Source organism: Bubalus bubalis, chromosome 10 (assembly GCF_019923935.1).
Source record: "Bubalus bubalis isolate 160015118507 breed Murrah chromosome 10, NDDB_SH_1, whole genome shotgun sequence".
Lineage (NCBI taxonomy): Eukaryota > Metazoa > Chordata > Mammalia > Artiodactyla > Bovidae > Bubalus > Bubalus bubalis.
Window position 1 is genome coordinate 9197116 of NC_059166.1, and position 25398 is coordinate 9222513.

The window sequence follows — 25398 nt, forward strand, 5'->3', positions numbered from 1 at the left end:
TTGCTAGGGGTATGGTTCTATTTTGATTCCTAACTACTTATGTCACTTTGAATTTGATCATTTGCCTTCCTGAGTACTGTTCTCGTCTTCATCTAAAAAAAGTTGTATTAGATGAGTTCTCAAATCCTTTCCTGTTTCAAAAGGTTCCAACTCTTTCAATAAATACCTAAATACATTTCTCATTATGTAGAAATAGTCATTTTTTTCTGTGGCTACTAATAAACTTCCTTAACAAAAGGGCTAAAAGGAAATGATTTCCTTGTCTGAGGAAACTGATAACCTTGTGACTCAACAGAAGAGGTCAGGGTGCGAAGTGATGCGGGCAGGCCCAACAGCGCCCATGGCTGCTGTCGAAGGTCAGTGAAGCCAGCACCAGTCAGGGAGGCAAGATCAGATTTTATCCAGGAATCACTACTGCAGGACAAGGAGCTGATCTCAACTTCCACTTGTGCAGACATGACTGGGCATCTTAAAGGGAGAATGGGAGAGGGGAAGAGGAGGGAGGCGGGGTGCTGAATCTTGTCAAATGCTTTGTCTGCATCTACTGAGATGACCATATGGTTCTTATCCTGTATTTTGTTAATGGGTGTATCACAGTGATTGATTTTTATATGGTGAACATCTTGTTATCCCAGGGATAAATCCCACTTGACTGTTGTGTGAGATTCTTTTAATGAGCTGTTTCACTCAGATTGCTAGTATTTTGTTGTGGATTTTTGCATCTATGTTCATTAGGGATATTGGTCTGTAATTTTCTTTCCTTACAGTGTCTTCATCTGGCTTTGGTATCAGGGTGATGGTGGCCCAATACTATTAAGCTTTTAGAAGAAAATAGGCAGAACACTGACATAAATGATAGTAGTAACTTTTTCAATTTAGCTCCTAGGGTAATGGAAATAAAACAAAAATAAACAAGTAGGACCTTATTACAAAGCTTTTGCATAGCAAAGGAAACCACAAGCAAAATGAAAAGACAACCTACAGAATGGGAGAAAATGATGCAACCAACAACAGATTAATCTCCAAAATTTACAAACAGCGCGTGGAGCCCAATATCCAAGAAACCAAACAACCCGATCAAAAAATGGGCAGAGGATCTAAACAGATGTTTCTTCAAGGAAGACATACAGAGGGCCAAGAGGCACATGAAAAGACATTCAACATCGTTTTTAGAGAATTGCAAATCAAAACGACAATGAGGTATCGCCTCATACCCAGTCAGAAAGGCCATCATCAAAAAATCTACAAACAGGACCTACCTGGTGGCTCATTGATGAATCTGCCAATGCAGGAGACATGGCTTCAAGCCCTGATCAGGGAAGACCCCATATGCTGCGGAGCAGCTAAGCCCGTGTGCCCCAAGTACTGAACCTGTGCTCTAGAGCCTGGGAGCCGCAACTACGCCACCCGCGGGCCATAACCACTGAGTTATGCACATCCTAGAGCCTGTCTGTGCTCTGCAACAGAGAAGCCACAGTGAGAAGCCCACGCGTCGCAGCTAGAGAGCGGCCCGCTCACCACAACTAGAGAAGAGCCTTGCGCAGCAGTGAAGACTCAGCACAGTCAGAACTAAACAAATAAATAAAAATTTTAAAAATCTACAAAGAATAAATGCTGGAGAAGGTGTGGAGAAAAGGGAACCTTCCTATACTGTTGTTCGGAATGTAAATTGGTATGGCCACTATGGAGAACACTGATGGAGGTTCCTTAAAAAGTTAAAAATAGAACTACCATATGATCCAACAATAGTATATTAAAAAGCAGAGACATTACATTGCTGACAAAGGTCCATCTAGTCAAAGCTATGGTTTTTCCAGTACTCATGTATGGATGTGAGAGCTGGACCATAAAGAAAGCTGAGCACCAAAGAACTGATGGAAGCAGTATGTGACATATTATACCACGTATATAATTATTTAAACAAACTTGATGTAGTGTTTGAAATTAAAAAAACACACATATCTGTTAGGTCTACTTGGTTTATATAGTTGTCAAAGGGCACTGTTTCTCTATGGATTTTCCATCTGTATGTTCTATCCAGTATTGAGAGCGACAGTGAAGTCTTCTATGTTACTGGATTGCTGTCTGTTTAGGGTGCTGCAGAAGTTAATTGTGGTTTTGCATTGTTCAACTTTGCTGTTTGATATTAAAATACATTCTTAAATGTGGTTATGTTATACATCATCTTAATGTGCATTTTTCACTTTATTTTTTTGCTAATGACTTGCTGTTTGTTTTATATTTATTTAGACTAGGGAAATGATGTTAGACAAAAAAGCAAATTTGAGCAATTTTCTTATTCGAGTTCAAAATGGGTAGTAAAGCAGCAGAGACAACTCACAATGTCAACACATCTGGCCCAGGAACTGTAACGGATGCACAATGCAGTGGTGAGCCAAGAAGCTATGCAAAGGCGACGAGAGCCTCGACGATGAGGAGAGCAGCGGCTGGTCACTGGAAGTTGACAACGACCAACTGAGAGAGTCACTGAAGCTGATCCTCTTACAACTACACAAGAAGTCACTGAAGAACTCAATGTCGACCATTCTACAGTCATTAGGCGTTTGAAGCAAACTGGAAAGGGGAAGGGGTTCCCAGGTGGCGCTAGTTGTAAAGAACCCACTTGCCAGTGCAGGAACCATAAGAGACGTGGGTTTGATCCCTGGAGAAGGGCATGGCAACCAACTTCAGTGTTCTTGCCTGGAGAATCCTGTGGAGAGACGAGCCTGGCAAGCTACAGTCCATAAGCTCATACTTGGGTGCCTCATGAGCTGACCCAAAATTTTAAAAAGTACTGTTGTATTGAAGTGTTGTCTTCTCTTATTTTACACAACAATGAACCATTTCTCAACTGGATTATGACATGTGGTGAAATGTGTCATTTTACATGACAATCAGTGATGACCATCTCAGGGGCTAACTAAGAAGCTCGAAAGTACTTCCTAAAGCCAACTTGCACCCAAAAAAGGTCATAATCATTGTTTGGTGGTCTGCTGCCAGTCTGATCCACTGCAGATTTCTGAGTCCCAGTGAAACCATTACATCTGAGAAGTATGCTCAGCAAATGAATGAGATGCACCAAACTTCAAGGCCTGCAGCCAGCACTGGTCAACAGAATGAGTCCAATTCTCCATGACAACACCCGACCACATGTCGCACAACTAATGCTTCAAAAGTTGAATGAATTGGGCTATTAAGTTTTGCCTCATTTACTCTATTCACCTGATCTCTCGCCAACCTACTATCACTTCTTCAAGCATCTTGACAACCTTTTTCAGGGAAAATACCTCCACAACCAGCAGGAGGCAGAAAATGCTTTCCAAGAGTCTGCTGAATCCTGAAGCATGAATTTTTATGCTACAGTAATAAAGAAACATTTCTCATTTGTAAAAATGTGTTGACTGTAATGGTTCCTATTTTGATTAATACACATGTTTCAGCTTAGTTATGATGATTTTAAATTCATGGTCCAAAATCCGAATTACCTTCTCACCAACCTTAGTATTTCTAGTATTTCTCCTTTCACTTGTGTCAGTGTTTGCTTTATATAATAATTGAGTGTTCTATATATTTAGGTGCTCTACTAGTGCATGCATATATATGCATATATATTTACAATTGTTCCTTCTTACTGGTAAGTTGACCCTTTTGCCTTTATGTTTTTCCTTATCTCTTGTGACAGTCCTTAACATCTATTCTGTGTGATATAGTCATCTTTGTTCTTTTGGTCATTATTTGCATGGAATATCTTTTTCCATCTCTTCACTTTCAGCCTATATATGATCTTCAATCTGAAGTGAATCTTCTACAGGTAGCATATAGTTGGATCTTATTTTTGTTTTTTTCAGCAGACCGGCTACTTTGTGTCTTTTTATAGGGAGTTTAATTCATTTAAATTTAAAGTCATTATTAATAGGGAAGGACTTATTATTACTATCTTGTTAACTGTTTTCTGTCAATGTTTTAGTTCGTTTGTTCCTCTTTTCCTCTCTTGCTATCTTCCTTTGTGTTTCGTTGAAATTTTTTTTATATTCATATGCTTGGATTTCTTCTTCTTTTTCATATCTCTAGAAGTATCTTCTTTGTTCACATGGAGCTTATATGAAAGAAATTATAGCTAATGTCAGTCTATTTTATTAAACTCCTAACAACTATAGTTGCATAAAAAACTCTACTTCTAATTATTTCATTCCACTGCATTTTATGTTACTGATGTCACAATTTGTATATTTTTACATTGTGTATTCATTGACACAGTCATTTTTAATATTTATCTTTTAAGTTTTATTATATCTAAAAGTGATATCAGTTCAGTTCAGTTCAGTTGCTCAGTCGTGTCCGACTCTTTGCGACCCCATGAATTGCAGCACGCCAGGCCTCCCTGTCCATCACCAACTCCTGGAGTTCACTCAAACTCATGTCCATCGAGTCAATGATGCCACCAGCCATCTCATCCTCTGTCATCCCCTTCTCCTCCTGCCTCCAATCCCTCCCAGCATCAGAGTCTTTTCCAACGAGTCAACTCTTCGCATGAGGTGGCCAAAGTACTGGAGTTTCAGCTTTAGTATCAGTCCTTCCAAAGGACACCCAGGACTGATCTTTAGAATGGACTGGTTGGATCTCCTTGCAGTCCAAGGGACTCTCAAGAGTCTTCTCCAACACCACAGTTCAAAAGCATCAAGTCTTCAGCACTCAGCTTTCTTCACAGTCCAACTTTCACATCCATACATGACCACTGGAAAAACCATAGCCTTGACTAGCCGGACCTTTGTTGTCAAAGTGATGTGTCTGCTTTTGAATATGCTATCTAGGTTGGTCATAACTTTCCTTCCAAGGAGTAAGCGTCTTTTAATTTCATGGCTGCAATCACCATCTGCAGTGATGGTGATGAACTACTTAGCTTCTGTGTGTCTGGGAAAGCCTTTATCTCTCTATCACTTTTGAAGTACAGTTTTGCAAGGTACTCTTGATTGGTAGTTTTTTCACTTAGCATTTTGAATATATAGTCACATCCCCTTCTGGACTGCAAGGTTCCTACTGAAAAGTTCACTAATAGCTTTATGGAGTTCTCCTTACATGAGACAAGTTACTTTTTTTCTTGCCGATTTTAAAATCTGCTTTGTCTTTGGACTTTTGACGACCTGATTATGATGTGTGTTGGTTTGTACTTCTCTAAGTTCATCTTATTTGGGAACCATGAGGATCACTGAATCTGTATGTCTATTCCCCAGATTTGGAGAGTTTTCAGCAATTATTTCTTTGGGTAAGCAGTCTTCCCCTTTCTCTCTCTTTTCTTCTGAGACTCCCATAATACATATATTGGTCCATGTAATGGTATCCCACAAGTCTCTCAAGTTTTCTTCATGCTTTCACTTCTTTTTTCTCCTCTGATTAAATAATTTCCAATGATCCATCTTCAAGTTTGCTGATTATTTCCACTGCTTCATTTAATCTGCTGCTGAAACCCTCCAGTGTATTTTTTCATTTCAGTTATCATACACATCAGCTACTTAATTTCTAATTAAAAAACCACTTTAAAAACATTTGAAAGTCTCACTTGGTTCATGCATTTTCTCTTTAACTCACTGAGCATCTTTATGACTGCTATTGTGAATTCTCTGTCAGGTAAATTTTATATCTCCATTTCACTGGGGTCAGTTTCTGGAGATTTATCTTATACCTTTGGGACTTATTTCCCTGTTTCTTAATTTTTCTTGACTCTCTATGTTGATGTCTGTGCATCAGACAAAATTACCACTTCTCCCAATTTTCCTGGACTAGGCTTGTGAAAAAGAAGACTCTCACTGCTCAGCCTGTTTAGTGACTCTGGAAGTCGCTCCAACCATCATACTAGTCCAAACCACTATCTTTGTTCAGAGTGACCCAAGATGTATGGAGTATGCTGGGTCCTGTCAGTGCTCAAATTCAAAAGCCAGTCCCCTGGGCAGCCCTAAGGAAATCTGAACACTGGATACACGGTCCAACTCTTTCCTACCCACTGCTTTTAACATAGTAGCTGAAATCTGGGACTTCCTTACCAGCTCACTCTGTATTGGGCCAGGAGAAGGGGCTGTGTTGAGCATGCTAGTTCAAACTGTCATCTTTTTTCTCAGTGGCCCCTGGTGTTCCATCAGCCCTTTGAGACAGGTAAGATAGAAGCCAGTGGCTTAGGCCACACCCAGAAAAAAATCAAAACATCGGACACATGATCCAGTTCTTTCCTTCTCTTCCCAGGGTCAGCTTGAAGCTGGGGTTTTTCTCCCAATTATATGGCACTTAGTGATTATGGCAAATCAAGTTTTTCTACCAGCTCTGATGTGGCAGTTTCATAACACATTAGGGGTACAAAAGCCTCTTAACTAGCTTCTGGATTTCTCACAAAGGGAATTGGTCAGTATATTATTGATTTGGTCTGTATGTTGAAGAAAGGAGGTTCCAGAGCTTGCTATTCTGCCATTCTGCTAACATCACTTTTGTTGAATATAATCTTTAGATGATGTATTTAATAAGAGCCAGCGTACACAAATAACTGCCTCCCATCTTTCACTCTTAACTTAAAAAATTTCAAGAAAGTTTTTATTTAGTGTATTTTAAATTCACCTATACTGAGTGTTCTATACAGTAATTCTTCAATGATCTGAGTTCAGAGATAACAAAGAGCAACTTAATTTTTAAACATCTTAGTTACCAGTGTCACTCAACCAAAACAGCACAAAATAGTACACAGTAGTTTGGCCTATTTTTGCTAAAAAAATACTATTTTCTCCTATGAAGCACTCAATAGGATATCTACAACACACATACACACAAGCAAAATCCAAAAAACTTTAAACAGTATTAACAGTAGTACAAAGATAGCCATAAAGGGTGGCGGCCATCTCCTGATCTCCTTTCCTGTGTATGTTTCCATTATTTTCCTTAATTATTACTTACATCCTCCTTGCATGTTTTTGGCAAGAGTCATTTCTATATGTGTTCAGTTCAGGGCTTAAAATAAAGATGAGCTTCCCTTTTACAGTACTTTTTTAGTACATGCACCACTAAAAAGTCATGGGAAAATCGAATGGGAAGGGAGGGAGGAGAATCACTTTTTCCACTGGTCAGATTAAATCTAATATCAAAGCTATGTTTCCACAAGTAGGCAGGATCTCTACTCCCCAGGGCCTTTAACCTGCTTATAGTTCACTCTTCATCGAGGGTCTCTTCTCCAGAATAAGACTGGTTCACTGAGTAATTACTCTAGTGAGTCTGCAGATTAAAAATAGTAATAGCAATAAATAATTTAAATACCAGAGCTTGTGTGAGAGAGATTTCCATGTGCTTCTTTCATTGAGTTAGCACAATGGCTTCCAAGTCTTCACAGGCAATCTAAGGCCTACAGAGCTCCTATGATTACTACTGAAGGGGCTAGGTGCAGGCTCATCCCTCAAACCAGCACTAACACAGCCAGCAGAGGAAAACGTTTTCTTACAGTGAACAAGAAACTCCTTGCAAATACCAAATTGTGATTCCTTTTATTTTGGTTTTATTAAGTCTGGCTTTCCCCCGTTAATGAGTGGGTCTCACCTATAAGACAGTCATTTCTTATACGTCAGATATCAGTAAATTACTTTTCATTTATAAAAATATGGTGGCAATATCATATTTTTAGCTGAGAATGTAAAGATTTATGTTGCTTTTTAAAGTTTCCTTTATAAACCGCTTTTGATCTTACAGTACAAGACACAGAGACACTTGAGAATAAATACCCATCTCCTGGACACAACAGATGTCCTCCTTTAAAGCCACAGTCAATCCAAGCCCCAGACAAATCATTTACTTTAATCTGACAAGAACCTTCTTCAAAGTAAAGAGGTGGTTGTGACAGATAACAGCACTGTGATTATGGCAGGAAATCCACATTTTGAAGAGATTTATTTTGAAGTAAGTATGGGTGAGAGGACATGTGATCTGGGATCTGCCTTAAATACAGCACAGAAAAAAAATAAAGGATAAAATAGCAAATGTCATGAATATATGTTCTTTGTTTCTATTTTTGATGTTACTGAATTTTTTATAATCTGTTTTAAAAATTATCGAATTAAAAAACCCTACAGAATCATTTATTACTTGGAATACTTTGAAGGAGTTAGCAAATCTACTTGACTTGTATGCTGGTACTTCATAACCTTAGAAAGAAGAGAGAAAGTTGCTCAGTTGTACCCGACTCTTTGCGATCCCATGGACTGTAGCCTACCACGCTACCTTACATTTCAAAATTAAATGAAGAGTTATTTTTTCCCACTGACTAATGCATTAAAGCTTTAAGCACATGCTAGTATCATAATTGGAGAAGGCGATGGCACCCCACTCCAGTACTCTCGCCTGGAAAATCCCATGGACGGAGGAGCCTGGTAGGCTGCAGTCCATGGGGTCGCTAGGAGTCAGACATGACTTCACTTTCACTTTTCACTTTCATGCATTGGAGAAGGAAATGGCAACCCACTCCAGTGTTCTTGCCTGGAGAATCCCAGGGACGGGGGAGCCTGGTGGGCTGCCGTCTATGGGGTCGCACAGAGTCGGACACGACTGAAGTGACTTAGCAGCAGCAGCAGTATCATAATAGTTCCTTTTTCATCAATTAATATCTCTGAAAAGATGCTGTATACTGATGATTTAAATATTTTGTTTTTAAAATGATTAGAATTAAATAAACTAATCCTGCACTGAAATACCCTTTGAATAATCTTGCCGTATCACTCAAGTCCTGACTCTACTCCAAATGAGCAATAAAGGTCATATCAATATTTCTTACAAATTATGTACAGAAAAACCAGTTTTCATTTCATAGATGTCACAGAGGCACAAAGGGCACTTTTAGTGATTTTCCCTGTTGCTGTCCGCATCGTGGTCCTGTCTGCAGTTAACATTGTTGCAAAAACTCTGGTGGCTCACAGATCGCATCAGCAGAGACCAGGAAGGACTATGTTCTGTGAAAAACTTCCTTTCAGCTGCTAAGAGGAACTGGGATCTACCTACAATTTGTATTCAGAAGCAAAAAGAAATCTTCTCTCTTCCTAGATTAAAAACAACAAAAACAACAAAACTTCAGGATGGAGGCCAGAGGCAAAGATTTCACCCCTCTCATATCTACATGTGCTAAGACCTAAAAAATGCTAAGTCTTCTCTTGGGGCTGTTTAGGATGTACCAACCTCACAACAAGGCCTTCAAGTTTATTTGAAATCATGGCTTAAAGTGTCTAAGAAAATACTAGGTCTGTTAAAGTATTTAAGACCTCCTTTAAAAAACTTAATATATAAACAAACATTACTCATAGAAATCTAAAGTCAAATATGTATTAGGTGAAGAATTCTCACTTCACATCAAACTACCTTCTAAACAGGGCAATTTTCATAACTCTACTTCTCTCCCTTCTATTGTAAAGGATTGTTCTCCTGTTTTCTAAGTTCACAAGCATCACTGGATAACCTCGGCTGAATAATTTAATCATAGTTTGTATCTGTCATGGCCTGGATAAACTCTACAAAGTAATGATCAGTACTTCCAAATTTTATGAAAAGCAAGTTCCTGCCTTCATGATTTTTTAAAAATGCTGACTTGTGTCCTCACTGAAGGCAATGAGCCTTAGAGTTTCCCTCCTGCGACTACAGACTTCCTAAAATGTAATTCTGGGATGTTCATCATGAGTTTTTATTGGGAGGGATGTCACCAAGATGGTGAACTGTTGTTCCTGACTTCACTCCCCCATACAAGAAGAGTAACTATTAATAACAACTATGCACTATACACTGAGTATCCCAGTGAGGCCGTGCACCGCCCCACCCCGTACCATGGAGACCAAGGTCTGCAATAGAGTAACTGCGGTACATCATTCACTTACAACCCCCGTGTAACGGTGAAAAAAATGAACAGGGGTCTTAGGCACACTGGGGAAAGAGGAGAATTCCAGATTAACTCTGAAGAGTCTGTTGGCACAGGATTAAAAGAGTTCTCATTACTGTAGAGAAGAGATCAAAGAGCTGGAAATAGAGGGGCCAGCTATGACACAGGAAGAAAAGAGGTAAAGAATCTGAGGGCGGGTGGTCTGTGAAGATGCCATCAATCCTATCCCACTGCCCTCGGGCAGTACCACAGGGACACATGCCAGGCAATGGGAACACTGAATCTTCTGAAAATCCTGACACCACGGCTCTGGGGCGCAATGGTAAAGAATCCTCCTGCCAATTCAGGAGATGCAAGAGATTTGGGTTCGATCCCTGGGTCGGGAAGATCCCCTGGAGAAGGAAATGGCAACCCACTGCAGAATTCTTGCCTGGGAAATCCCAAGGACAGAGGAGCCCAGTGGGCTGCAGTCCACAGGGTCGCAGAGTCAGATGTGACTGAGCACACAAACACACACAATCTTGCAGAGTGTTCTCAAAGGAACCACATGGATTTTCTTGGTAGAGTATCCTAGCAGCTAATACCTGTCACTGAGTTGAATTTTCTATATCATGGATCAGGATTAAACCAACAATGATCACATTTAGGAACTGTTTTTGGATTTGAGAAAGAGGAAGAATTCAGTTATTAGGATCCTCAATCAAACTGCTTTCTAAAGAAGGGATAACCACAGAACCTAAAAAAAAAACAACAATCAACCAGCCTTAACTAATGAAAGATTCCACACAAGTGTCAATAGATTTGAAAAAAACAAAAAATTAGACTAAAGAGTTATGATGAAAAATGTATGCAGGGTCCCCCCAGGGCAGGCTCTGTAGGGTAAACCAAGAATTCCTCTCACGTCTGTGTGGCACCCAAAGATGCGAGGAGACACGGAGAGTCCTCAGGCGAGGCCAGGGCTGGATCATCCCCAGGTGCCAAGGCCGGGGGAGCTGACTGGACAGAAGAGGGGCAAGGGCAGAAGGAACAGCCTGTGTGAAGGTAGAAAAGCAATGTGAGCTCAGGAAACTAGTCCACTAGGGCGAGTGTGAAGGAGGCAGCTGGGCAGAGAGAAGCCTGGAAATGCATGAGGGTTTGCAGGATGAACTGACACCTTCCCCAAAACCCACACAGTTGCGTGTAACAAGTGTAAAACTCTCACAGAGAACTGGAGACAGTAAGTCAGCAGACAGAGAAGTCAACGCTTAAGAGAGTGGACAGCAGACAGGTACATGGTAAGCGACAGAACAGACCAGAGCCAGCTGAAGCCCAAACCTGCAGCGAAAAGCACAAGAGAAAGCTGATTCCACCTCACCTTCCCAAAGTGGACTGGCTGACGTCTTGAAAAGGAACGGCTAACCCGCCACATCTCCTCCCCTCCCAGGCAGACGAGTGCGCATCTTACTCTCAGAAGGGGCTGAACAGAAGGCGCAGACACAGCTCAGGGGTCTATGGTGAAAAACCCAGCAATTCAATGATAAAAGTGAGTCCAGTTCAGCCACCGGGTAAGGCCCACAGGCAGCCAACCTCCAACACTGCCATGGTAGGGAAGATAGTACAAGACTCTGAAGTCCAGATGGGTCTTCCAAGCAGAAGGAAAGGTTCACTCACTACCCCACCTCCCAGGCTTTACTTTTTAGTATCCACATTACAAATATGAGGAGACAACCAAGGATCACCACACATTTGAGAAAAGCATCTAATATGAAAAAGAGAAGCCAAAACCAAACCAGAAAGAACATGGAAAAGAAAGACAATGAAGAATGCAGAAGAATACTTCAAAAACTCAACATCTCACATTGTTTTGTCCTCCATGAAATAAGAATTATATATATATATATATATTAAAAAGAACAGATCATAATCTAATCAGAAAACAAAAATAGAGCTCCAAAAAGTTAAAAATGTGATAGCATTAATTTTTTCAAAGTCAAAGAAAACTTGGAGTATATAGCTCAGCACATCACCTAGAAAATTACATTAGGCAAAGAAAAGAAACTGGGAGAGAAAAGAATTAAAATCAAATCATCAATCTAAGAGGACACCTGAATAATAAGATTTCCTGAAAGCGAAAAGAAAATATCACAGAGCTATGACAAGTCCTTGGAGGCAAAGGATGAGTTGGAAAGTGACCACCATGTTCCAGCCAAACTGGTGAGAGAGACAAAGCACATCTTGAAATTCACAACACTCTGACGACGTGTTCCACCAAAATGAAGGGACAAACCACAGAAATACAGGTGCTGGTCTGAGATCAACAGGGGGAGATGAAGGAACGGGCTCAGGCTCCAGGTGTGCTGCAGGCCGAGAGCAACCGGTCCAGGCTGAGGGCCCAGGAAACAAGTGAGTTGGATGCGCTGCTTGGGGTAGTGAAACTCTTCAGAGGAGCCTTTCAAGTGTTTGGAGAGTGGAAGGATTAGTTCGTGATCGGTACACTGACAACCAAGCAAATAAGTCAGGCAACTGACTAATTCTGGAAAATGCAAATGACTGCGTGACGATGGCAATGCCACCCTGGCTCTGTGATGAGTCACGTGTGCCCTCAGCAGGAAGACTGAGCACACTGGGCGAGTGGGATGGGGTGGGGACGTGGGTGGCCATGGAATAGGGGGAGAGCCAAGTCCTCATCTCCCAGGTAGGAAGTCAGTGCAGAACACCCGAGGCTGAAAAACATCAAGCTGACAAATAAGCCCACCACTCAGAAATCTGGAGGGAAACAAGCAAAAGTGGTGACCACGGGAGCAGAACCTGGGAGCGGGAGGGATGGCACCAGGAACTGAAAGGTAGTTTGTGTTTTGTGTGCTGTTTTTTTTTTTATTTAATTTTATTTTTCACTTTACATAATTGTATTAGTTTTGCCAAATATCAAAATGAATTCGCCACAGGTATACATGTGTTCCCCACCCTGAACCCTCCTCCCTCCTCCCTCCCCATACCATCCCTCTGGGTCGTCCCAGCGCACTAGCCCCAAGCATCCAGTATCGTGCATCGAACCTGGACTGGCAACTCGTTTCATACATGATATTTTACATGTTTCAATGCCATTCTCCCAAATCTTCCCACCCTCTCCCTCTCCCACAGAGTCCATAAGACTGTTCTATACATCAGTGTCTCTTTTGCTGTCTCGTACACAGGGTTATTGTTACCATCTTTCTAAATTCCATATATATGCGTTAGTATACTGTATTGGTGTTTTTCTTTCTGGCTTGCTTCACTTTGTATAATGGGCTCCAGTTTCATCCACCTCATTAGAACTGATTCAAATGTATTCTTTTTAATGGCTGAGTAATACTCCATTGTGTATATGTACCACAGCTTGCTTATCCATTCATCTGCTGATGGACATCTAGGTTGCTTCCATGTCCTGGCTATTATAAACAGTGCTGCGATGAACACTGGGGTACATGTGTCTCTTTCCCTTCTGGTTTCCTCAGTGTGTATGCCCAGCAGTGGGATTGCTGGATCATAAGGTGGTTCTATTTCCAGTTTTTTAAGGAATCTCCACACTGTTCTCCATAGTGGCTGTACTAGTTTGCATTCCCACCAACAGTATAAGAGGGTTCCCTTTTCTCCACACCCTCTCCAGCATTTATTGCTTGGAGACTTTTGGATCGCAGCCATTCTGACTGGTGTGAAATGGTACCTCATAGTGGTTTTGATTTGCATTTCTCTGATAATGAGTGATGTTGAGCATCTTTTCATGTGTTTGTTAGCCATCTGTATGTCTTCTTTGGAGAAATGTCTATTTAGTTCTTTGGCCCATTTTTTGATTGGGTCATTTATTTTTCTGGAGTTGAGCTGTAGGAGTTGCTTGTATATTTTTGAGATTAGTTGTTTGTCAGTTGCTTCATTTGCTATTATTTTCTCCCATTCTGAAGGCTGTCTTTTCGCCTTGCTAATAGTTTCCTTTGATGTGCAGAAGCTTTTAAGGTTAATTAGGTCCCATTTGTTTATTTTTGCTTTTATTTCCAATATTCTGGGAGGTGGGTCATAGAGGATCCTGCTATGATGTATGTCAGAGAGTGTTTTGCCTATGTTCTCCTCTAGGAGTTTTATTGTTTCTGGTCTTACATTTAGATCTTTAATCCATTTTGAGTTTATTTTTGTGTATGGTGTTAGAAAGTGTTCTAGTTTCATTCTTTTACAAGTGGTTGACCAGAGTTCCCAGCACCACTTGTTAAAGAGATTGTCTTTAATCCATTGTATATTCTTGCCTCCTTTGTCAAAGATAAGGTGTCCATATGTGCGTGGATTTATCTCTGGGCTTTCTATTTTGTTCCATTGATCTATATTTCTGTCTTTGTGCCAGTACCATACTGTCTTGATAACTGTGGCTTTGTAGTAGAGCCTGAAGTCAGGTAGGTTGATTCCTCCAGTTCCATTCTTCTTTCTCAAGATCGCTTTGGCTATTTGAGGTTTTTTGTATTTCCATACAAATTGTGAAATTATTTGTTCTAGCTCTGTGAAGAATACTGTTGGTAGCTTGATGGGGATTGCATTGAATCTATAAATTGCTTTGGGTAGTATACTCATTTTCACTATATTGATTCTTCCAATCCATGAACATGGTATATTTTTCCATCTGTTAGTGTCCTCTTTGATTTCTTTCACCAGTGTTTTATAGTTTTCTATATATAGATCTTTGGTTTCTTTAGGTAGATATATTCCTAAGTATTTTATTCTTTCCGTTGCAATGGTGAATGGAATTGTTTCCTTAATTTCTCTTTCTGTTTTCTCATTATTAGTGTATAGGAATGCAAGGGATTTCTGGGTGTTGATTTTATATCCTGCAACTTTACTACAGTCATTGATTAGTTCTAGTAATTTTCTGGTGGAGTCTTTAGGGTTTTCTATGTAGAGGATCATGTCATCTGCAAATAGTGAGAGCTTTACTTCTTCTTTTCCAATTTGGATTCCTTTTATTTCTTTTTCTGCTCTGATTGCTGTGGCCAAAACTTCCAAAACTATGTTGAATAGTAATGGTGAAAGTGGGCACCCTTGTCTTGTTCCTGACTTTAGAGGAAATGCTTTCAATTTTTCACCATTGAGGATAATGTTTGCTGTGGGTTTGTCATATATAGCTTTTATTATGTTGAGGTATGTTCCTTCTATTCCTGCTTTCTGGAGAGTTTTGATCATAAATGGATGTTGAACTTTGTCAAAGGCTTTCTCTGCATCTATTGAGATAATCATATGGTTTTTATTTTTCAATTTGTTAATGTGGTGTATTACATTGATTGATTTGCGGATATTGAAGAATCCTTGCATCCCTGGGATAAAGCCCACTTGGTCATGGTGTATGATCTTTTTAATGTGTTGTTGGATTCTGATTGCTAGAATTTTGTTAAGGATTTTTGTGTCTATGTTCATCAGTGATATTGGCCTGTAGTTTTCTTTTTTTGTGGGATCTTTGTCAGGTTTTGGTATTAGGGTGATGGTGGCCTCATAGAATGAGTTTGGAAGTTTACCTTCCTCTGCAATTTTCTGGAAGAGTTTGAGCAGGATAGGTGTCAGCTCTTCTCTAAATTTTTGGCAGAATTCAGCTGTGAAGCCGTCTGGACCTGGGCTTTTGTTTGCTGGAAGATTTTTGATTACAGTTTCAATTTCCGTGCTTGTGATGGGTCTGTTAAGATTTTCTATTTCTTCCTGGTTGAGTTTTGGAAAGTTGTACTTTTCTAAGAATTTGTCCATTTCTTCCTCGTTGTCCATTTTATTGGCATATAATTGTTGATAGTAGTCTCTTATGATCCTTTGTATTTCTGTGTTGTCTGTTGTGATCTCTCCATTTTCGTTTCTAATTTTATTGATTTGATTTTTCTCCCTTTGTTTCTTGATGAGTCTGGCTAATGGTTTGTCAATTTTATTTATCCTTTCAAAGAACCAGCTTTTGGTTTTGTTGATTTTTGCTATGGTCTCTTTTGCATTTATTTCTGCTCTAATTTTTAAGATTTCTTTCCTTCTACTAACCCTGGGGTTCTTCATTTATTCCTTTTCTAGTTGCTTTAGGTGTAGAGTTAGGTTATTTATTTGACTTTTTTCTTGTTTCTTGAGGTGTGCCTGTATTGCTATGAACTTTCCCCTTAGGACTGCTTTTACAGTGTCCCACAGGTTTTGGGTTGTTGTGTTTTCATTTTCATTCGTTTCTATGCAAATTTTGATTTCTTTTTTGATTTCTTCTGTGATTTGTTGGTTATTCAGCAGCGTGTTGTTCAGCCTCCATATGTTGGATTTTTTAATAGTTTTTCTCCTGTAATTGAGATCTAATCTTACTGCATTGTGGTCAGAAAAGATGCTTGGAATGATTTCTATTTTTTTGAATTTACCAAGGCTAGCTTTATGGCCCAGGATGTGATCTATCCTGGAGAAGGTTCCATGTGCGCTTGAGAAAAAGGTGAAATTCATTGTTTTGGGATGAAATGTCCTATAGATATCAATTAGGTCTAACTGGTCTATTGTATCATTTAAAGTTTGTGTTTCCTTGTTAATTTTCTGTTTAGTAGATCTATCCATAGGTGTGAGTGGGGTATTAAAGTCTCCCACTATTATTGTGTTATTGTTAATTTCTCCTTTCATACTTGTTAGCATTTGTCTTACATATTGTGGTGCTCCCGTGTTGGGTGCATATATATTTATAATTGTTATATCTTCTTCTTGGATTGATCCTTTGATCATTATGTAGTGACCTTCTTTGTCTCTTTTCACAGCCTTTGTTTTGAAGTCTATTTTATCTGATATGAGTATTGCTACTCCTGCTTTCTTTTGGTCCCTATTTGCATGGAAAAATCTTTTTCCAGCCCTTCACTTTCAGTCTGTATGTGTCCCCTGTTTTGAGGTGGGTCTCTTGTAGACAACATATGTAGGGGTCTTGTTTTTGTATCCATTCAGCCAGTCTTTGTCTTTTGGTTGGGGCATTCAACCCATTTATGTTTAAGGTAATTATTGATAAGTATGATCCCATTGCCATTTACTTTATTGTTTTGGGTTCGAGTTTATACACCATTTTTGTGTCTCCTGTCTAGAGACTATCCTTTAGCATTTGTTGGAGAGCTGGTTTGGTGGTGCAGAATTCTCTCAGCTTTTGCTTGTCTGAAAAGCTTTTGATTTCTCCTTCATACTTGAATGAGATCCTTGCTGGGTACAATAATCTGGGCTGTAGGTTATTTTCTTTCATCACTTTAAGTATGTCTTGCCATTCCCTCCTGGCTTGAAGAGTTTCTATTGAAAGATCAGCTGTTATCCTTATGGGTATTCCCTTGTGTGTTATTTGTTGTTTTTCCCTTGCTGCTTTTAATATTTGTTCTTTGTGTTTGATCTTTGTTAATTTGATTAATATGTGTCTTGGGGTGTTTCACCTTGGGTTTATCCTGTTTGGGACTTCTCTGGGTTTCTTGGACTTGAGTGATTATTTCCTTTCCCATTTTAGGGAAGTTTTCAACTATTATCTCCTCAAGTATTTTCTCATGGTCTTTCTTTTTGTCTTCTTCTTCTGGGACCCCTATGATTCGAATGTTGTAGCATTTAATATTGTCCTGGAGGTCTCTGAGATTGTCCTCATTTCTTTTAATTTGTTTTTCTTTTATCCTCTCTGATTCATTTATTTCTACCATTCTATCTTCTAATTCACTAATCCTATCTTCTGCCTCTGTTATTCTACTATTTGTTGCCTCCAGAGTGTTTTTAATTTCATTTATTGCATTATTCATTATATATTGACTCTTTTTTATTTCTTCTAGGTCTTTGTTAAACCTTTCTTGCATCTTCTCAATCCTTGTCTCCAGGCTATTTATCTGTGATTCCATTTTGATTTCAAGATTTTGGATCAGTTTCACTATCATTATTCGGAATTCTTTATCAGGTAGATTCCCTATCTCTTCCTCTTTTGTTTGGTTTGGTGGGCATTTATCCTGTTCCTTTATCTGCTGGGTATTCCTCTGTCTCTTCATCTTGTTTAAATTGCTGAGTTTGGGGTGTCCTTTCTGTATTCTGGCAGTTTGTGGAGTTCTCTTTATTGTGGCGTTTCCTCGCTGTGTGTGGGTTTGTACAGGTGGCTTGTCAAGGTTTCCTGGTTAGGGAAGCTTGTGTTGGTGTTCTGGTGGGTGGAGCTGTATTTCTTCTCTCTGGAGTGCAATGAAATGTCCAGTAATGAGTTATGAGATGTCTATGGTTTGGGGGTGGCTTTGGGCAGCCTGTATCTTGAAGCTCAGGGCTGTGTTCCTTTGTTGCTGGAGAATTTGCTTGGTATGTCTTGCCCTGGAATTTGTTGGCCCTTGTGTGGTGCTTGGTTTCAGTGTTTTGTGTTTTTAAAAAATATTCATTATAAACCTAGCACTACTATTTGACTTTTAAGAACTACAGCTCTTTAATAAAAGAAAAACAGGAAGGGAAGCTAGAGAGGGACCAGGGTCACACCCTGACATCACCTCTAAACTCACAGGGGTGGGGCTGCCCTGGGCTCCTCCGGGTGTTCTCCGCCTCCTCCCCCCGAGCCCCCGCCACCCCCTGCCCCAGGAAGGCAGCCACACCCAACTCCGTGAGGAACACACCCGGTGTGCAAGCCACTGCTGCAGCCAACAGGAACCTTATAGTGACTTCAAAGAACTGAACAGCCACTCATTCCCTCACGGGACATGAACCAAGAAAAAGGCAGCCCGGTTGGCAGAAGCAGCCACTGGACACAACAGAAGACACCAGCCCGGGGATGAAGTCGTAGACAAGGAGAGTTGGGAAGAACTTGGGAGCCCCCAAATCCACCAGCCCTACTCCAGAATTTAGGCACGTGGAGCCTTAACTATCTTCCCTGATGTCAGCCTGAGAATAATCATCTGTAACTTTTCAATACAAGTAAATAATTCCTGGCAATAAAGTATTCAGGAGGTGGACTCAATAGGGCTAAGTGACTAAGCAGAGGGTACAGACAAAGGAAGAAGGGAAGTTGAGCACAAATCCCGCCTGGTGTGGAGATGATCAGCAACAGAGGCGCAGGGTGGGCGTGGAGACTGATGCGGAGCACGGACCATGTGGGATTCCAGCGGCGGGGCAGCGGGGGGGGGGGGGTGGGGGGGGTGGGGTGGTCTGTGGGCAGCCTGGGCTTGGTGCAAAGGAAAAGAGGGAGACGGGAGCACAGCAGAGCTGGGAAGCTAGAGATGCACATGAGGCAGCAGAAGAAATTACCCCGAGGGCAGGAGAAAAGAGGGGGGTGGGGTGGGGGTGTTTGCGGTGGGGGAGGTGGGGGAGGCTGAGGCTGAAGCCCAGCAAGAGAAGAGGAGTACAGGAGCCGAGGGCGGCTGCTGGGAGACAGCAAGGGAGGAGCCCAGGGAGAAGATGTTCCAAGACCCCAGTGCCCGGGGGCAGGCAGCTTGAGAAGAAATCGGGGGAAGCTGGCAGGACAGGCCAGCAGGCCAGGACTGGGTCCAGTGGAAAGGGCAACTGGCTAGGGGAGGGAAACCGCAAACGCCGGGACGGAACAAGCCCTGTTTGATCAGGGGCTGCGCTGACTGTGGAAAAACGTGTTGCTAACTCGCCCCAACGGCACATGGCTTTGACACCTGAGGTCCCTTAAAAGAAGCCAAACACAGTTGGTGCACCCAGACCATCACATGCCTCTCGAGGGAGCTGTGACAGAGAAGTGGCAACTGAGACAAGAACGGGACAAGGCCACCAGCCTGAGACGTCCTCTGCAGAACCCTGGTCCCCGCCCCAGAGGACTGGTTCTGCGAGCTGCTTTCTTGCAGTTCTCCTAGGAAGGGCGGAAACGAGGGAGAGTTTTCTTCTGGTGCTTTTCTGCTCAGAACTGTGACCACAAAATTCTTTCTTCATTTAACCTAAATTTGTCAGCTCCAAGTCTGAGGCTCTTTCCTCCATCCTGCTCTTGCGGGCACAGATCCTCAGTGTCCTCTGAGGAGAGCGGTGTTTGCCCCGAGACACAGACTGGACCACCTGCCAGCACGCCTACCTTTCCTAATGGAGACACGCCTCAGGTTCTCCAGAGCCAGCTGGAAGGCTACGACAGCGAGCGACACTCGGCCAAGGCTCAATGCGAGTTGACTGCGTATCTGTAAACGTTTATGTCTGAAGAGCCACAGTGTCAACCCACCCAGACCACCCCCCTCAAAAAACTGAAAAAAAAAAAAAATTATATATATATATATATACATATATATATATGACAAATAGGAAAATACAAGATCTCAAAATCACTTGTTTGTAAAACAGTACTGCTTGTATTTTAAAGAGTTAACAGGAAGCAGCTTGATGACACAGAGGGGTGGGATGGGGGTGGAGGGAAGCTCAACAGGGAGGGGATATATGTATACTTGTGGTTGGTTCACGCTGTTGTCCAGCAGAAACCAACACTGCAAAACAATTATACTGCAACAAAAACATAAATTAAAAAAGAAAGATGTGGCGGCGGGGGTGGGGGGGCATCCTGGAGGCTGTTTACATCAAAGACAGAAGGTTATTAACTACATTACAAACACTACACTGTCTTCATACTCTTTTTCCATGAATAATTTTGAAACCAAGCAAGAGATATGAAAGAATGACCGAGACAGAGGGAGGAATGTTTCCGTTCACACATGACCCACAGAGCATCTATTCATTTCTTCTCTGTGTTGAATTCCTCCAAGGTCGGCAATATTTTTTGAAAGGCCATGGAGCACTTTGCTCAAATGAAACTTCATCCATTAGCTCTAAATACAGACCGACAAAAACAGTCATCTAGACTGAGGCATGGGCCAGGAGCCCAACCACCTGCAAAGCTGCTCTGAGGTCCTGCCGACCGGCCAAGGGAACCAAGTCCATGGCCTCAGCCGGGCTTCAAAGCTGCAGCCCATCTCCACTCCATCCTGCCCACGCTGTCCGCTACCCTCAGCAATCACGCTGGACGCAGCACATGACACCTGTGGGCCTGCCTCCTGGAGCAGCCCAAGGCCCTCAAAGGTAAGCGGGCATCTCATCCACTGTGTCCCCCGCATCTCCAGGCCCCATGCCTGTCACACTCCAGGTGTGCAGTCTGCTGGGGTCATTTGGTTGGCATAGCTCACGGGGGACCGAGACAGGAGCCTCATGGTTCCATCACTCTAAGCGAGAGAAGAATGTGAAGCCGAGACTTCCTCTGACATAGTCTGAAGTGCCTGCACATGTGTTCCCTTATCTGGTCATTACAAAAGCCCTGGGAATTAGGCAGGAAATAATTCACATCCCTCATCACAGAGGAGGAAACTGAAGCAGGGAGAGGTTAAGTGCCTGTGTGTGAGGTCACTCACTGGGCTGCGGACGCAGCTTCTGAGCAGACAGCAGGGACAGCAGAAGCCTACAGAAATAAACCAATGTGATAAATAAACCCAAGTGCTTCACGGAGAAACACACATATGCTACTGGGTAATCAGATGCCTCTAGGGGAGGGTGAGGGAAGAGACTCAGAAATTCAGAACAGACTACCTTTTGTAATTCTCACAACAAAAATTTTGAGAAGAGGAAAAAATATTGAACATTTTTACTTGAAAAAACTGTAAATATGAAATACACAGTGACTACAGGCAAGCAATTCATTAAAAAAAAAGTTCCCCTCAAATTTATGGTTTCATATTACACTTTACCAAAATTAAACTGAAATCTTGAGTGTGAAATGTCCTGGCATTTAATGGATTCTGCTGTACTTGGAAAACACAAGTTTTATATTTACAAAGGTTTTACTTAAAAAAATAAGTAAATAATCAATATATGATTTTATTAGGTTATTATATATTGTCTTATCATGAATATAAAATAGGCACATTAAAGGAAAATTTGAAATCAGGTTTTAAAAATGACCCCGAGGCTTATCAGCATAAAGTAACCACCTCCTTGTGACATTTTGATTAATTTCCTTCCAGTTCTTTTTACAAGATGGGTAGTTTCCTTTGGTTGTTTTATGATGTGGTACTCACACCATACATACAATTTCATATCCTGGCTTTCTTCTTAACACTATATCACAAGAGCCCTTTTAGATTATACATCATCTTTATAACCACAATCTCTAACTTACTGAACTCCAATATGATCCTTTAAGTGGTTATACCACGGTTTACTTAACCATTTTTATACTAGCAGACTGCTGCCAAACTTTTACTATCATAAATGCTTTAATGACTTCAACTTTTATTTTCTTCCTATTTTGTTTTAGATAAATTCCTAAAGCATATTACTAGATCAAAACAGATGATAATTTTTAAGACTTGCTTAAAAATTGTATTAAATTTTTGCTTCCTCAAAGATCTAATGCATATTATTACCAGCAATGAATGAGAATATGTATTTAATTAAACTCTTATGAATGATCAGTAAAATCATCTATATCACTTTTTCTGTTAATAAGTGAAAATAGACCTTCACTGTATAATTTTGCTTTTTCCCCCAGAATACATACATGGTGGGAACACCATGATTACTGACAAGCTGAACCTCTTTTGGGAATAATTTATGTCCATTATCCATTTATTAATTGGCTCTTTCTGTAGACTTTAAAATACTTTTGTATGAGTATTTTGTATAATTAAATTCTTAACTCTGTTTATAATACTGACAGGGCATATTATTTCCTCAATCTATGGTTCACATAAAATTTTTGTGTCGGTTGTTACTTGGGCAAGCTCAGTGCTCTTTTCCTTTGTGACTCTTTACGAGCCTTTTGAGGTGGCTCTTTCCCACCCTCTCCCTGTGTTAATACTTACTGCCTTTCCCCCTCAGCTCACGCGGTTTGAACATGACACATCACGTGCAAGAGGTGTTACCTGCTGGTCGTCAGGCGTCCATATGCCACAGGTGATTTGACTTTCCAAGTTGATCTCAGATGACCAGTGTCTTTGTCCACTGACAGAACCAACCAGGACAAACCCATCTCGATACGAGATCAGCGCCTGCGTCCCATCGTGGCTCCACGTGAAATCGCTCACCTTTGGGACACACAGGCAAAAGGAGTCAGCTTGTGATCTGAAAGGGAAGCACTATCTGTAGTCATTACCTGAGCCTTTGGCTAAAATCAAGACGGCCTTAGACACTATACTATGTTGTATGTATTTTAACAGTAACATATAAAAGACACTGTTTGGAAAGCATACGCCAGTGCATGCTAAGGGCTTCACACACACGTTACTTCATCAAGCTCATGATAATACCTCCCACAGAGGACATATGTAACTCCTCCCTGGTCTTACAGAGTGGCCAGTGGCAGAACCAAGACTGTCCCAGGGCTGTGTCCCAGCATCCTTGCATTTAAACACTGTTTGGTCTATGGCCTCCCCCTTATACTAACAGATTCTCCATCAATGTCTCTTGGTCACTTATCAAGAAAGCAAAGGTTTCAGTTTCTGATCATATGTTTCTCAGTCTTGCTAACATTCCCACAATCAAAATGAGAAATAATCTAACCAGAAAACATTACTTATACTTGTGTGTTGAGTTCTATCAAATGCATTTATTCAAATGACCACACGTTTTTTTTCTCTTAATCTATTACTGCAGTAAATTACTTCTCAGTTTTATGCCATCCTGCATAGCTACAAAAAGCCCAACCTGGAGGTAAAGTATTGCCCTTTGAAGCTGAAGTTGATTTGCTTATGTGTTTGGAATTTCTACATCTACATCTATATACAGGAGTGAGTCAAACTCATGATTTTTTTTTTAATGTCTTTGAATTTATTAGGCTTATGCTGACCTCTCAGTTTGAGATGGACGGTAGTCCCTTTTCTTCCATGGCTGGGAAGAATTTGTATAAACCGGCCTGACCTGTTGCCTCAAAGGCCAGTGGAACATGCCTGTGAAACCATCTGGCTCTGCACTTTTCTATGGGAAGATTTTTAACCATTGCTTCACTTTATTTAATAGTGTTAGCACCAGTCAAGCTTTCAAGCTTTTTATTTCTTCTTCAGTCAATTCTATTACAAAATATTTTCAGGAATATGTAAGTTCATGTAAGTTTTCAAAACTCTTGGCAAGTAGTTGTTGATAGTACTCACTATTCTTTTAAATACCAACTTAACTGAGCTATAATTTATATGTAATGAAGCTCCCTTTGGCAGTCAATTCCCTACCCTCACCCTTGGTCTGAGGCAACCAATGATCTAATTTCTGTCACTAGCTGTTTATTCTAGGAATTTTGCATGAACAGAAGCACACAGTATGCTCACGTTTGTTTATGACTGGTTTTACTGAAAGTAATAACTTTGAGAGTATTCTGAACTCTTGTGTGCGCCAGTAGTTCATTCCTTTTTATAGATGAGCAATATTCTATTGCATAAATGTGCCACCACTTATTCATTTCTCCAAACTGCTGGGTATTTGGGTTGTTTCCAGCATTGGGTTATTTTACAAAACTGCTATGAAGATTCATGTGCAAGACTTTTGTAGACATATGGTTTCATTTTTTCCTGAGTAAATACCTAGGAACGGAATTAATTGCTGGGTCAAACGTAAGTGTATGTTTAAATGCATAAGAAATTACCAAACTTTTCCAAAGTGGATAAACCATTTTACACTCCCATTAGCAGTGTGAGCGAGTATGTCCACACCTCACCAACACTTGATGTTGCCAGTCTTTTATTTTAGCTATTCTAGGTATGTAGTGGTAGGACACTGTTTTTAATTTTAATTTAATTCCCGAATGACTAATATGCTGAGCGTCATTTCATGTGCTTCTTGATTATTTGCACATCGTCTTTTAGATCCTACCTGTTCGCTTTCCTGCCATATATATTTGTATATCCGTTCATGTTTACCTATTCATTATAAATATACACATACATATGTAAATACACACACACACACACACATATACATGCATCGTTTACCTTACTTTGATGTAAAAATTCTAGATACAATCCTCTATCAGAATATATGCTTCAAGTAATTTCCCCCACTCTGTACCTCGCCTTTTCATTTTCTTATCAATCTCTTTCAAAAAGTAAAAGTTTTAAATTTTGATGAAGTCCAATGTCAAGTTTTCTCTCTTATGTTTCGGGTTTTTTGTATCCAATCCAAGAAACCTTTACATAACCCAACACTGCAAACCCAAGTTTTCCAGAAGTGTTATTTAGTCGGTAAGTCGTGTCTGACTCTCTGCGACCTCAAGAACTGAAGCATGACAGGTTCCTCTGTCCTTCACCTTCCGGAGTTTGCTCAAATTCATGTCCATTGAATCAGTGATGCTATCTACAACTTCATTCTCTGCCACCCTCTTCTCCTTTTGCCTTCAATTTTTCCCAGCATCAGAGTCTTTTCAAAGGAGTCAGCTCTTTGCATCAGGTGGCCAAAGTACTGGAGCTTCAGCTTCAGCATCAGTCCTTCCAATGAATATTCAGGGTTTATTTCCTTTAGGATTGACTGGTTTGATCTCCTTGTTGTCCAAGGGACACTTAAGAGTCTTCACTAGCACCACAGTTCGAAAGCATCATTCTGCAGTGCTCAGGCTTCTTTATGGTCCAACTCTCATGTCC

At 40.7% G+C, this 25398-nt stretch overlaps 1 protein-coding gene across 7 annotated transcripts in view; it reads right to left on the bottom strand.

Moving 5' to 3' along the window:
• TULP4 (TUB like protein 4) overlaps window positions 1-25398 on the bottom strand; it is a 223062-nt gene that overhangs the window by 39845 nt on the left and 157819 nt on the right. For 5 of the 7 annotated variants that reach the window (XM_044924040.1, XM_025294333.2, XM_044924041.1 and 2 more), the window contains one exon: window positions 22699-22860. The exons of the other annotated variants lie outside the window; for them this stretch is intronic. In XM_044924040.1, coding sequence (XP_044779975.1) covers window positions 22699-22860 — 162 coding nt within the window. The remainder of the gene's footprint in view (window positions 1-22698; window positions 22861-25398) is intronic. 7 annotated transcript variants of the gene reach the window in all.